The 15,118-nt window shown below is 33.5% G+C and overlaps 2 protein-coding genes across 2 annotated transcripts; one reads left to right on the forward strand and one right to left on the reverse strand.

Annotated features, from left to right (window-relative positions):
• The first annotated feature begins 458 nt into the window (after window positions 1–458).
• LOC17885626 (UDP-galactose/UDP-glucose transporter 1) lies at window positions 459–2,531 on the forward strand. The gene is made up of 7 exons (XM_023782682.1): window positions 459–641; window positions 931–1,028; window positions 1,125–1,255; window positions 1,355–1,385; window positions 1,524–1,627; window positions 1,699–1,820; window positions 1,917–2,531. Exons 1-7 carry the CDS (start codon window positions 538–540, stop codon window positions 2,323–2,325), a joined length of 999 nt encoding a protein of 332 aa, XP_023638450.1. The 5' UTR covers window positions 459–537; the 3' UTR covers window positions 2,326–2,531.
• Window positions 2,532–3,280: 749 nt separating this feature from the next.
• On the reverse strand, window positions 3,281–6,513 carry LOC17886749 (transcription factor MYB88). Its single transcript, XM_006290944.2, has 11 exons — window positions 6,227–6,513; window positions 6,073–6,119; window positions 5,906–5,962; window positions 5,735–5,807; window positions 5,582–5,637; window positions 5,297–5,482; window positions 5,011–5,189; window positions 4,755–4,900; window positions 4,463–4,605; window positions 4,048–4,384; window positions 3,281–3,973 (listed from the first exon to the last, which is right to left on the reverse strand). Exons 1-11 carry the CDS (start codon window positions 6,341–6,343, stop codon window positions 3,863–3,865), a joined length of 1,452 nt encoding a protein of 483 aa, XP_006291006.1. The 5' UTR covers window positions 6,344–6,513; the 3' UTR covers window positions 3,281–3,862.
• Between the last annotated feature and the right edge of the window lie 8,605 nt (window positions 6,514–15,118).

The raw sequence follows: 15,118 nt of genomic DNA on the forward strand, positions 1-15,118 counted from the left end.
AGTTGAAAGATATAAATTCTTATTCAGGTTTGTCCCCTGAATAATTCAATATTAAAACACTTAAATAGTGATTACAATTCAAAAATTGATTAAAAAAAGAAAACTCCATCTAAATCAACGATTAAAGACCCTTAATGATGAGGTAAGACTTTGCTTTTGGTCAACTTGAAAAGCAGCCACCGAAACTTTCCAGCGTGTTGCAGACTATAATGGCAAGTGTGCTGTTTTTACAACAAGAAAACGGCGTGTAGTTTTTCTTTCTATTGCAGAGACGGAAACCATTTCACGAGCTGCACTCCAAACTTACACATGCGTCATCGTGAACCAATCAGAAACGTTAAGTGAGATCGACGGTCCAGTGTATAGCTCCCACGTGGAACATCGACGTCTATTTTCGCGCCTTTGTAACAACAACATCGTCTTCCAAAATCCTAAATAAACAATTTAAGTTTGCGATTCTCCGATTGGATCAGTGGAATCAGAATCGAAACGACGCCGGAGGAATCATCGGCGGTGTGGAAGCGTTACCGGAGGGCGATGGAGGTAAATGGCTCCGGGTTCCGTCGAATTCTGCTGTTGGCGTTGTGTATCTCCGGGATCTGGTCCGCCTACATCTACCAAGGCGTTCTTCAGGAGACTCTGTAAGTAAATTGTTAGGTCGGCTCGATTCTCTTCATCGTCATTGCTCGATTCGGCTTGTTGTTGCGATAGTTTACAGTCCGAGTCATGAACTCATGATTCGTCTGCAAATGCACTTCCGTATTCGAAATCTGTGGTTGGAATTTAAGAGACGTCAATGCAGAAATTTATTCTTAATCCATTGGAAAAATGCACTTGTATTCAAAATCCGTGCTTAGAATTTTGAAGAGACATAAAGCTGGAGGAACTTGTTCACCGTCCATGGACTGAAAAAATTCGTTATTTGATTAGGTCCACGAAGAGATTCGGTCCAGATGAGAAGAGGTTTGAGCATCTTGCATTCTTGAACTTGGCTCAAAGTGTAGTCTGTTTGGTCTGGTCTTATATAAGTGAGCACATTTCCAATTCGATCTTCATTGTCTTTGCATCGAATACAGACAAATGTAGCTGAAATGTCGGATTTTGTGCAATTTGATTATGTCCAGTGATCAAGCTTTGGTCAAACGCTGGTAATGGCGGAGCACCATGGTGGACGTATTGGAGTGCTGGAATTACTAACACGATTGGTCCTGCCATGGGAATCGAAGCCTTGAAGTATATCAGTTATCCAGCTCAGGTAACTATTTGCCTGATCAGTAATACTCATATAGCTTTTGAACTATATCTTAGGTAAATGGTGGCTTGAATACTTGAATTCCGATCTTGCTTGCTGCAGGTCCTGGCAAAATCGTCAAAAATGATTCCAGGTACGGTATCATTTTTTAGATTGCAGTCTTCAGTCCGTCAGTTCCTCGAAACGATGATCATCAAACTCTCTTTCTTACACATTTCTTTTTTAAGATGTCTCTGTTTATCTCATTCATGCTTTTCTTTCCGTGATGCAGTTATGTTGATGGGAACTTTAGTGTACGGAATAAGATACACATTTCCTGAATACCTATGCACCTTTCTTGTCGCTGGAGGAGTTTCCATCTTTGCTCTTCTTAAGGTATGCAAATCTGCTCGTTCAAGAACTTTGATCAGAGCATATTAATTAACCTTCTGGTTTGAATTTTTCAGACAAGCTCAAAGACAATTAGCAAGCTAGCACATCCAAATGCTCCCCTCGGCTATGCACTTTGCTCCTTAAACCTCGCCTTTGACGGATTCACAAACGCCACCCAAGACTCCATTGCCTCAAGGTATATACATATATGTATAGATCGACATTGCATCTGGACACAAAACTTATAATCTTCCATCCTTTTATCAAATGACCACACAATGGAACTTTACAGGTACCCGAAAACGGAAGCATGGGACATAATGCTGGGAATGAACTTATGGGGTACAATATACAACATGATCTACATGTTTGGATTGCCGCAAGGGATTGGATTCGAAGCAATTCAGTTCTGCAAGATACACCCGGAAGCAGCATGGGACATTCTAAAGTATTGTCTATGCGGTGCAGTGGGACAAAACTTCATCTTCATGACAATAAGTAACTTCGGGTCACTAGCTAACACGACCATAACCACGACGAGGAAGTTTGTTAGCATCGTTGTGTCGTCAGTAATGAGCGGAAATCCATTGTCGTTGAAGCAATGGGGTTGTGTTTCGATGGTCTTTGGTGGTTTGTCATATCAGATTTATCTTAAATGGAGAAAACTGCAGAAAATGGAGAAGAAGAAGCAAAAGAGCTGAAGAATGCATTTGTTTCCTCTAATTATTTTTCAGCTATTCTTAGTTGTTTATACTTCTCCTTGTCTCTCTAGTCAACCGAAACATACAGTGAGTCTCAACCAGATTAGTTAATTGTAAAACTAGTGATTAACCTATGGTAACATTACTAATTAAACAAACACTATATGATTGGAGATTGAGTTTTGTAAACTTGGAAGTTCAGCAGACTTTTGACATTCAGCTTAGATCACTGGTTTTAGCGGTTTAGTAAGAATTTGGTTTAATAATTGTTATGGTTATAATTCTGATCGACCGGTATGGTACAATTTTGAAGACAACCAACTAAAACCTGGATTAGAACAGTAGAAAGGAAAATGGAGGTTGAAAAATTCAAATTAAAAAGAAAAGGTAGAAAGAAAGTGATGATTACGTTTTGTCTTCCACTAACCAACACTTAAAACAGCTCCCATTTATAGAGAAGCAGATCCAGATCCAACTAAGTATTACCTCTTTGAGTTCTTTTCTTCTGCAACTATAATCACAATCACAGACGAAGGAGAAGATGATCTTGAGAACATAGGTACGTTTATAATAATAATGAAACATTATATAATTCACACCAAAATCAATTCATTTCCACTCATATTATAATCTCTTTACAAATCACATGATTCTTCTGAGAAGGGAACAAAGAGAAAGGATTTATGACAAACAAACAAAAATTTCTCTCTTTTTTTTTTGTGTTTTTCTTTTTATCTTCTTCTTCTCATACCTATGAGGAGAAGTTGCACTACCAAAAAGGAAGAAACTTCAAGGAAAATTTCTTCCCTGTTTCTTCTCTGTTTTACTCCAAAACCATATGAAAAATCTTTGTTCTTTCTTTTTCTTCTGTGTATTTTTCATTACTGTGTATATAGAAAGGCGACATGCCTCTCTGAAGTTGTTTTTTCTTCTTTTTTTCCTTTAGTTTACACTCTGAAACAAAAGCTCTATTTTTTTTTTATGTAAACAATATTAGGTTCTGTACAGAGAATTACGAAAACAACAAATCAAGAATTCATGGGAGGAGGAAAGACCCGGATTATGTATCTGGGTCTGACCTTTGAAAGAGGGAGGACAAATAACGAAAGAATTTTTCTTAGACACACAAATCATGAATGGAAGAAAAAACTCATACTTTTAAGCCTTTTTATGAAAATGGCTTTTGAGTATGATGATGAAAAGAAAACTCTCCTAATGAGTGAGCAAATATTGGGAATCCCTGAGTATCTGAGAGAGAAACTCAGTTTCTGAGATGGGTCTAGACTTAGAAATGTTACCTTTAACATTCTAGGATTCTAGATTATAAACACTGAGGGGGAAGGTAAGAAACAATGCAGATCATGGCACGCCCGCTTCACTAAAACTTTTCAGGCCGATATGGCTGCAAATCTATGAAGAAGAAAAATCTAAGCAAAAAGAGGGATGAAATGCAAGTTATGTCCACCTCCATGAGGACATAACTGCGGTTTTAGGGATGGTATTTTTTTTGGTTTAGAGGGACTGGTTTTGGTCTGGTTTACAAGCTATCGAGAAGGACTCTTTTGCAAGGAGGTGGTTGTGAAGGATTAGCACTTGGACATGGACATGGGGACTCGACACCAAGTGTTTTTAGCAGAAAGCTCCTCTCCTGCAGAAACAGATTCATCAGGTTTCTTTTCTTATAAAAAATCTGCAGTGCAGTTAGTTTATGTGCAAGCTTACACTTTCAGAGAATTGTGGGCTTGGAATGCCTGCTGCTAAAGATCTGAACAAAGGAGTGACTTGGACAGGGGAGTTAAACTCTTCGTCACACGTCATGGGCACAATCTCATTAGGGTTCTTTAGAACATCCTGACATGTTGTGAGTAAATCCACTTGTTCTACCGTTGCATCAGACACAATCCCTTTAGCTTGTAGTAACTCCCCCTCATCTTGTTTCTGCAATGTTGTCTGAGTATCAGACATGGGTTGTTGGGTTTTATCACCAGAAGAATGCTGCATGACAGTTGATCCTGAGCTATATTCAGAGCTTGCTGGTGAATCATGGAGATCAGGTTGCCTATAAGTGACATTAATGCTGTTAGTTGATCGGAAATCACAATCATTCATATGAAAGAAACAATACAAAGATTCTAACCTCCAAGATGTTTGACTATCTTCATTACTACTCCTCAAGTCCTCAACAAGATCTTTGAATTCCTCGAGTTGGAAATCGATATCTGGGATTCCATATCTGAATAAATCATTTTCTTTGCTTTTATTCAAGTAATCCTGTAGGACCTGGAAATATTAGGAAAAACAGCAATTGCTTCCGCTATTAGAAAGCTCACAAAGGATCGTGTAAGATTGAGTTCAATTTTTGACTCATAGTTTCAGAAGTTAAAGAGCAAAATGAGTCGAGAATCACAGCAGGGCCGCGCATTGTTTACCTTCCAGGCATTATCCATGCTTTGATCTGTGTCGTCTGCATTAACTTTCTGTGCCAATGAACTGAGAAGCTCCACTTGTTGCATCAAAGCTGTCACCTTTGAATCATCCTTCTTAAGAAACACCTCTTGGGTACCTTTATCCCCACCTATGTACCAGAAACACAATTTTTGAATAAGACTCTGTATGTTTGCATCTTTACTAATGCTCTAGCAACTATTTCCCAGAATAAGCAACATCAAGAAGAGTTTTGCGCACCATCACTCTCTTTGGCATTGCCTGTTTGTTTCTGCTCTTTTGTGCCATCAATACCTGTGGCATTGTGGGCTACTACAGAAAATGGAGGTCTACTCTGTTGATTCATAGCCGATTCAACCTTTATATGTGATCTATCCCCATAGCTCTTGATCTCTGTAAGATTTGGAATGTGACTTTTCCTGGATAATGAACATGAACATCATATGTCAACAGAACAGTTCAAAAAGCTTTCTTCTTTGGATCAATCAATTGCCCCCAAAAGGAGAAACCAAATCAAGGTTCTCACCTCATTTTTTTAGTAAGAGGAGATTCACTTTCAGCTTTTCGTGGTGTACTAATACCATCTGGGAACAACAATCTCTTGTTGTTAGAGTTTACACAACACCCAATACTGTTCTCTTTAGCCATGGCTTCATACTTAGCTCTCTTCTTGCACAGTGTTGTAAACCTGTTCTTCACAGCATTATCCGTTCTACACAAACCACAAAGAAGAAAAATGAATTCTCTAATTTCATAACCAAAATAACTTGATTCACTATTAAAGCTTTAATCTTTCTTCGTTCCAATATACCTGCCTGAGACCACTTTTGCAATCTCAGTCCACCTATTCCCAAACAATCTCTGTGCCTTCAAAACCAAACACACACAAGATCAGACACAAAGTCTACAATCTCGTCATCTGTATTTGATAGAAAAGGATAGAAAAAAAAAACAGAAGCCTAACCTCACACAAAAGTGTATCTTCTTCAGGGGACCAACCTCCTCTCTTGAAATCAGAGTTTAAGTAAGTATACCATCTGCAATAAATCAAAAACCCCACACAGTCAGATCAAACACCCAAAAACTCCACATTAGAAAAAACAATCATCTTGATTTCAGATAGACGTAACCAAACCTTCGTCTACACTGCCTTGTGCTCTTATCAGTAAACTTGGATGCAATGATCGCCCAACTAATATCAATCAACAACAACAATCAAAATCAAAACTTTTCATCAGAATCAATCAACCCAATAGAACAGAAACTTAACCCAGAAATTGAAAACGAAAAAAAAACACAAACTTTTCAGTTCCATGTACACTGATATGCTTCCTTAGTATATCATCTTCCTGAAAATACTCAAAACAGAGAGATTCATCAATACTAAAGTTCGATTACAGAACACAGTCAGAGATTGATGGGACGATTAGATATAAATAGAGAGGGAGAGAGAGACCTCAGGAGTCCAAGTAACAATATGACGCTCCTTCTTCTTGGAATCATCGGTATTAACAACAACCTTCTTCTTCTTGTTGCTGTTGGTGTTGTTGTTCTGCTTCGTTGTCTCTTCCATTAAAAAGTTTTTGTTTTTCTCTCTCTGACGCTCTCGTCTGTAAAAAATCTTAGTCTAATGTTATTTGCTTCGACGCTCCTTCTCCTTTATTATAACACCCAAAAACTATCTCTATCCCACACAAAACCAGAGAGACCCCTCCAACCTTTTTTTTTTTTTTTTCTTATCCGGCAAAAGAAATAAAAACCCAAACTTTTTCCAGAAAACTTATTAAAAAGGAGAAATCGAAAACCCTAAACTTTTGATTTTATTAAAAAGAAGTCATTTTTGTTTCATCACTACTACTACTCGGCAAAAAAAAATTATGGTTTTATAAACTTTCAAGGGAGATTGAATTTGGACGAAAACGGTAAAAGGGAAAGAGATTCTTAAAGAAAGAAAAAAAAAAGTAGAGAATTTTTTCCCAAAACTGTGAAATGTTTTGGGGATTGTTTGAAAATTTCCTCAATTCAACGGATTCATAAACAGTTTGGATTCATTTAGTAGTAATAAAGACTCTAATTTGGATGTTTGGAACTATAAGAAAATGAATTTGAACTCATCACATTACTCTCTCTCTCCTCTTCACATGATACCTTTTTTGAACTCTCTCTCTCTCTCTCTCTCTCTCTCTCTCTCTAGTCTCTAGGTTTTATTTTCACACACACACACACAAAGAAAATGCAAAGAAAGAGAGAAAGGCCCAACGTATGGATTGATGGGTGTGTTAGTGCGCGGGCATGGAGTGAAGTTTGAAAAATTGTATAACGCTGAAATCCATGTGTCTACTCTCACCTCACCAGTCACCACTCTATAAAACCATAATTTATTGCCCCTTCTTCTTCCTCTCTCTATGTATATATTTTTAATGATTACGAATGTTAAATAATATTTTTCTTTTTTGGGGGTTAAATGTGAAGATTTAGATCTAATATGACGAATGTGTAAGGAGAGAATAAAGAATACATGAATAACAAAAAAAAAAAGTATAGTATATGTTTTCAAAAAACTTGCCTTAAGTTACACACAAACGAACGTGGTCATTTTTATTATACTATTACGGTGTGTCTAGAGTTTCGTGGGGAATATGATTACTTTTTATGATTCTCTTATCTAATTTAATCTACTGATAAGTTATATATATATATATATATATATATTACATTACAATGATGATAATATATCAAATAGTATAAAAGAACTTCTCACTCTCATTTTTATTATCTTAAATATAATGTATAAAAAATAAATGAATAAAATGAAATTTGGATTTCTGGACAACAATTATTGGAATAGGAGATTTGACAATGTTGTTGTTGTTGTTTTGTTAAAAAGAGAGAGAGTATACGACAATTTACGTGACTCAACCATCGACCATTCCTTTTCGTTTCAATTCTTTCGTGTCTTTTTTTCAACAATTTTTTTTATATAATATAATTTAGAGTTTTGAAAAATAATCATCCATGCAAATACGAGCTTCAAACCATTATTAAACCCAAAAAAAAATAGAGAGAATGAGATATCAGCTTTTAAAATATATATATATAAGTGTGACTTGGACTTATGGTAGTGGTGTAGTATGGGTAATGCCATCCATGGGATAAGAGATTAATTAACTAATAATGATAATTAATTAGTCTAGTTTTGCTTACAAACTACTGTAAATAAATTAGTTGGGGGGATTAGTTAGGAGTTCAAGTTTGACCGGAAAGTTTGGAGTGCACGTGAGATTTGAGCGCGTGACAATGTTTTGAGATTTGAGATTCAGTCATCAGTTCAGTCATAACGGATTTTTAAGACAGCGAAGCTCTCTGACAAATCACTGTTTTTTTACAAGTTTGTAGTTAATTAATAATTATTTACTTCTTCTTTAATGTCTATTTTTTCCATTTTTATTTTTTTCAGTATGAAAAAGTTATAATGTGTAAGACGTAATAACTGTTGTAGAAAATATTTAATAGAAAGTACTTCCAAATTGCGACCAAAAAAAAAAAGTACTTCCAAACAATATAATAGAAAAAAATTATTAAAAAAAAAAGAAGAGTATGTGAGATGGTTCTAAATCGGCTACATTGTTTAAAAATCTCTTTGGTACTTGAAACTGGTCGATAAATATGGTTTTTTGAAAATCTATTTGGTACTTAAAAATCATCATATACCCCTAAAATCAATAAGGTTTACAAATTTATTTAATTCGATGATTTTACTATATTTTATTTGGTATGCTACTTGAAAACTGGTGGACACGACGAAATTAGATAATCGTATAGAATTAGAATAAATATATATATATAACTAATATATAAAATATTTGGTGGAATGATGATGTAAGCATCCCACATGTAAAAATTTGTCGTCCTGCATGTATCATGTATGTATAAATATACTAAAGCACGCGTACATTTACATTATACATACATACATGTGTGTCTTTCGTTTTTGAAACTTATACGTACGATTTGTATGTATCCGACGCGATGTGGATATATATGGCAGTTTTACAAAAACAAAAGTGCATCTATTTGTACATTGTTACTATAGATTTTGTATTTATTTGTTCCGTTTATTCCTGCAATTCTCATCAATTTCTCTAGAACCAACGTTGGACTTTATCACAATCCAAATCAAAGACCCTCCCGCCTTGACGTTGGACTCGATCGTTCCACAGTAACCCTAAAGTCATTGCTCGTGTTCTTTTCATTGAACCTTTTCTCATTGATTCCATAACTGGATAACAACAACATGCATGTCACACGACCTATGTTTTCTAAAAATCATTATAAAAAAAAAAACGTGTAAGTTTGACAAATGTTGTGAATAGTACATATACGTTATTATAAATATATATATACACAGTAGAGATGCAATGGAAGTAAAAAAAAGAGGTCGGTGAAATGAGAAAGCTAGGCCCACAAGCAGCCACAAAAAGGCCGACTCTATGATATAAAAATGGAACCCAATGCATAAAAGTTCACTCTTTTCTTCTTCTCTCATTTTATCACATTTTTTTTTTTTTGTTACACTATATAAAGTTTACATTTTTCTTTCTTTTTCTATCTGCCAACAAAGTTATAGTCTTTACACTATATTCGTTCCCCCTTTCGAAATATGCATGTTTTGAAATATTTTTAAAAACTTTTACAAAAAGTAAATGTTTCACATGAATATAAATTTGTTGTGCTTTCTCTCTTTTACTCTGTGTTGAAATCATCAACTAAGTACGATATAAACTGTAAGCTAATCATAGTTCAACTAAGTTTTAATTAATTTATCAATTTTGTAACATTGAAATCGATAAGCTCTTTGGATATGTAGAAACAAAAATAATCAAATATAAAGAACTAAATAAAACATAAAACGGGTTAATGGCTTGGCTTATAATATATATCTATTACGTATGTATGATTTATTAAAATAATTATAAACATTCAAAACCAATTAATGGTAAATGATATATATATATATATATATATACTTAAATTATATATTTATAATTGTAACTACTCAAAATTAAAGTAGATTGTGAAAGAAAAAAATAAGGGATAGAAAGAAAGAAAGGATTCCCTCCATAACATGGGTCGTTCTCAATTCTTTATGCCACAAAAATTTGTCATATTGTGTGGATTTTGGGCTCTACTTTGAAAGAGATCGAACATTTTTTTTGTTTCTCATCATTTCTACATAATATTCTCATTGGATAAATTATTGGTAGCTTCCTGTTTTCTAAACATATGTAATGCAACTTTACCAACACCCAACTACATATACGTACATGCTCTTCTTTTTATACAACTTAATTACTTATAGTTTATTAATTTCACATCAATTAATTGTATACTTTAGGGTTTTCGTAGCAATCTATCTCGGTTAATTAAGATTATCACTCATTACATTAATATTGGTATGCCATACATCATACATGTTGGTACATATATATACACATATTAAACTATTGTATAAATAGATATTTCATACATTTCATGGTTATGGCTAGTGGGTTTGATCATATTGATGATGGGAGGAGTGGAAAGATAAAATTGGAAATATAAAGGAAATGTGGAAAGAGATTGATTGAATTTTTTTTCCCAAGGCTATGGCCAACTCTTATGGACTTTGCAGCAAAAAATATTGACTTTGCAGCAAGGCTATTGCCTTGTTCATCCCCCACACATTTCTTTAAAAAACACTGATAAACTAAATAGGGTCGCATATTTATTGCTGTTTTCTAAAGAGTTCCATTCTCTCCCCCTTAAAAAATAAAAGGAACACTATTTATGGTATGGTCTACTTAGCATGCTTATCAAAAGAAATATAAAGGAAGAAAAGAATGAATGGTGAGTCCACATTTTATTAACAACTATATGTAAACAATATATGTATTTTGCAACTCTAACCACAAGAAATATAGAGCAGATAGCTTATTTGTATTGTGACAAGATAAGATAGATTATTTTTTAACTTAACAATATAATTCAAAAATATTGTTTTAGTTTTTAATTAAGTTACTTCAATTATTTTTTTAAGATGTAGCTAATGAGATATTACATATTTGTGGATAATCACTGTCTACTATTCTATTGGTTTGATGAGGGAGTGGTCCAGTGAAGATGGTGGCAAAAACTAGTGAGTAAAAAAACGACTATTAGAAAAAGCTTAATCCATATATATTGAAATGATTGGTTATGTAACAGAACTAATGTTAAGTGGGAATAGATAGGTTTTGTTGTTGGAGGAATGGCCCAATTTCCAAAAGAGATTTATAGTTTTTTATTTACTGTTGTGTGTATATACTAGTACATATAAAAATGCTTAATAGAATGAAAGATGTATGTTGTGTGCTCTCTCTTTTTCTACTTTCATCTTCTTTAACATGATCTCATCATACCAAGCAGAGCGGCCTCTACTCCAATCAGCTCGACCCACGTATCATCGTGTTCCGTTGTGTTCCCACTTTAGCTCTCGCCACGTTGACGTTGCACAACATAATTTAGAGTAACTTAACTTTTTGATAAATGAAATGTCCATAGAACAGTGAAAAAACGTCATTATATACTGTTTTACGTTGTGATTGTTTTTTAGGGTTTGATGATAAATAACGGAGCTAGTTATGAGATGTCATGGTGGTTTTTTGAATACGTGGTCCTGTGATGATATATTATTCATGAAAACTAATCACATTACGTTGATTTTTAAATAAACATATATTGAAAGCATATAAGGTATTGGATGACTATGAATTGTTCCACTAGTCCATTATTATTATGTAGCTGAAATAATCAGCTATTTCGTGAGAAACGTGAAACGCTTTATAACAAGTTCAAAAGGTTTCATAATACAATAATACGGTGGCTAAATAATGATGATCATAGCCCATTAATCACTCTATACTACTAGGATCAATGGAGTATATATGTTTTAAATATGTATGAGGTATTAGTTAGACATTTGATTAGAACATAAAACTGTTAACAAAAAGAACGAGAAACTTGGATAAGACCAAAAACTTATATATGTCCTTAAAGTCGATATTACATATATTTTATTTTTTCAACCGTTTGATATTTATATATATGGACAAATGTTAAAGCAGAAAGGTTTCTAGAAAGAAATTAACTAATCGAAATTTTATTTTCCATTGTACTTTGTAATAAAATTTGATATCTTTTGACCAAAAATATTAAATGGAATTTTATATACACTTTTTATCTACTACATAAGGTATGCTAGCTCTTGATTTGGGTAATAGGCCGCTCCCTTATCATCATTAGTTTTTTTTTATCTTTTGTTATTTTTTCGAACCCATTCATTGTCTTTGTGCAAAGTTAACTAAAACATAAAATAAAGACAACATTGAAAATGAAAATTCAGTAATAAACTTACACACAATATTAGAAAGAAAACACTTTTATTCAATTAAATAAAATAAAAAGAAAAACATACAGTAGCGATCGATGATGATATTCACAAAGGAAAAAAACTATCATGCTATAACAATTTTGTTCCCATGAAAAGCAAAAAGAATATTATAAGACAAATTAGTAAATTTGCCACACGTACGTGTGCAAAGAAAAGAATATGATCATTCGTAGAATCTGAAATAAATAAATAAAATGTCAAAATTGAAATTGTAGATTATGTTGAAATGCTTGGGATTCCTACATTACAACCGTGTGGGCGCCTCACTTTAGAAACTTGAACCCGACTTTTCTTAAACCCTAACCCTTTTTTTCTTCTTTCTTTCTTTCTTTCGTATTTTGTTTGTTTTCTAAATCTTTTTACGTATTTGGCTTTTAAAATAAGATTTTGTCCATGCACGCTCTCCCTATGACCACAAGCTTCTAGGAATCCGATGCATATCAGCTTATCTTATTCTTAATTAGCCCCTTGCTTGATGAAATTTAGTTTTCGTTAATTGGGCCTAAATTATTATAATTATAACTTTAGATCCAATAATATTTGGCTATGTTATGTGTGTGTGTGGGTGTGTTGTGTTGATGATTGATGTTATTAATAACTTAGATATTAACTGAAAACCACTAAATTTAGCAAAAAAAACACACTATTTTAAAAATCTTAATGTAGAAACTTGTCGGATTAAGAACGAATAAGAACATGATATAGGACATAAGTTCACAATTTAAGGTTTGGTTGTCAGTTTGACCAGTACTTGACCTGCAGACCAGATTGATTTATTTTTTGTTGAAATGCATATGACCAAGTATTTGTGCCAATAATAAAGTGTCGAAATCCAAAAATACTTTATTGGTTTACAAAAAGAATATGAACGTCTAACTATTAGAAATCCACATTTACTTCTCGCATATTACGTGCAATGCATGCATTTGAGTTTGACGTAGGAATATGTACATGACCGGACGTCGTACTCGTACATATATGTATACGTATAAAACTATGATAACATATATAATAATATAATAAAGTTGAAGTGTGTTTATATTGTATATACGTACGCAAATGTGGCCATGCATGTGGCTTAAAGGTTTTAAAACCATATGATATAATTCTGCAAGTAATTCATCTTTATCGAAAGTTGAGAGACCTCTCTCTTTCTCGCTTTACAGTGACAAATTTTTAAATCAAGCCTCCATCATTTTTTTCTTTCTTTTTGCTATAAGATTCCACACTGCCCATCCCACTCTATATACACACACACACACACATTGTGTGTAAAACAAATGACTCGTAAAACGTGACTGTATTCCACCAGTATGTTTTAGCAATGACGCAAAAGACTTCATCAACCACGATCATATATATGTGTGTTTGTATACAATAAGTGTTTTGGTCCTTTTGGAATCAGTTCATAATCTGGTAGGAGCTATACGAATATATTAAACTGATCATATATATGTGTGTGTGTTATCTATTGTGGATAGGTACAAACTTTTTTTGTCGGTCCAAACATTTTGTCGGTAGAGATGTTTCATTTGGTTTTGCGAAATTAGATAGAACAGAAAAAGATTGATATACACATTTTTAGTTCTTGATATTCTATTATATATTCTGAACAACTAAAGAAGACGAATAATGGTCAAAGTCATGGGAATGGAGAAGACTGTCTCAGATTTGGTGAGAATGTGTCAGACATCAAAGCAAAGGCTCTCTCAACTTAACTCTATTATTTTTTGGTTTTATAAAAATATTATATAACCTATGACCTACCTACTTACTTCCTCTACTCATACAACTATATAGTTTACCATCTGATTCGATATCATATTGGAATCCAATGGAGGTTAACGTCATCTTCAAATGGTTCAAACTTTATAGATATGATCAATATTGCATATAATACAACTAAGTTAGGGTTGGAATGATGATAGTCACGGATTAAATTACCATGATATAGTTTGATATAAATGTTTTCCATAAATAAATGTTCACCGAATTGAAAGTTAATTAAAATATGGATTATCAATAATAATCATTGTAGTATATAGCCCTGGGCGTTCGGGGGCCCGTTCGGGTTCGGGCCGGGCTTTTCGGCTTTTCGGGTTTTCGGTTTTAGACTTCTAAAGCCCATTCGGGTATATATATATTTTTGGGCGGACTCGGGTTCGGGCCGGGTTTTTCGGGTTCGGGTTCGGTTTTGTTTCGGGTTCTTACTATATAATTTAAACAAACTGGTTTTATATCAAACAACATAAGAAAGCTTTATTAAATAAGAACACACATACTATAAAAAACATAACAATCACGAGGTGACAACAATTTTAGAGGATCTATTTATTTTCAACAAAGCTACGAGCAATAGAATTTGCTTTTCTTTGTGAAGACAAAAAAAAGTTTGTTCGATGCTTAACTAATCACTATTAACATCGATTGATATAACAAGACGGTGGATCATCAAAAGTTGTTAACTTGTTATGGCCATTGAAAATAAGTACCTTTTGGTACGTAGTAATATTACTCGACGAAACGTATAGAAAACAACTAAAGCAGTTTATAAGTTATGTCTTTAATCGTAATAGAACAACTGAGCAACCATCTTCTTCACTCATAATTCAGTATTGACCATATTATTTGACTTAAAGCTTACATATGTTAATTTTTTTGTCATCTCTTACACATGTTAATTAGGTTATTCGAACTTATATTTTTTGGTAAGAAAAGGTGTCCGTACCTTCGTTAAAAAGAAACATAGATTTGATATTGATAGATAATAAAAAATAAAAAAAACTCAAGTTACAGAGGAGGACGAAGCTCAAATTTAACCAAATAAAGGAGATGTCTTTTAAGTATGATTAAGCTAGAAAATACCATAACAAAGAAACC

This window comes from Capsella rubella, unplaced genomic scaffold (genome assembly GCF_000375325.1).
Source record: "Capsella rubella cultivar Monte Gargano unplaced genomic scaffold, Caprub1_0 scaffold_5, whole genome shotgun sequence".
In the NCBI taxonomy this organism is placed as follows: domain Eukaryota; kingdom Viridiplantae; phylum Streptophyta; class Magnoliopsida; order Brassicales; family Brassicaceae; genus Capsella; species Capsella rubella.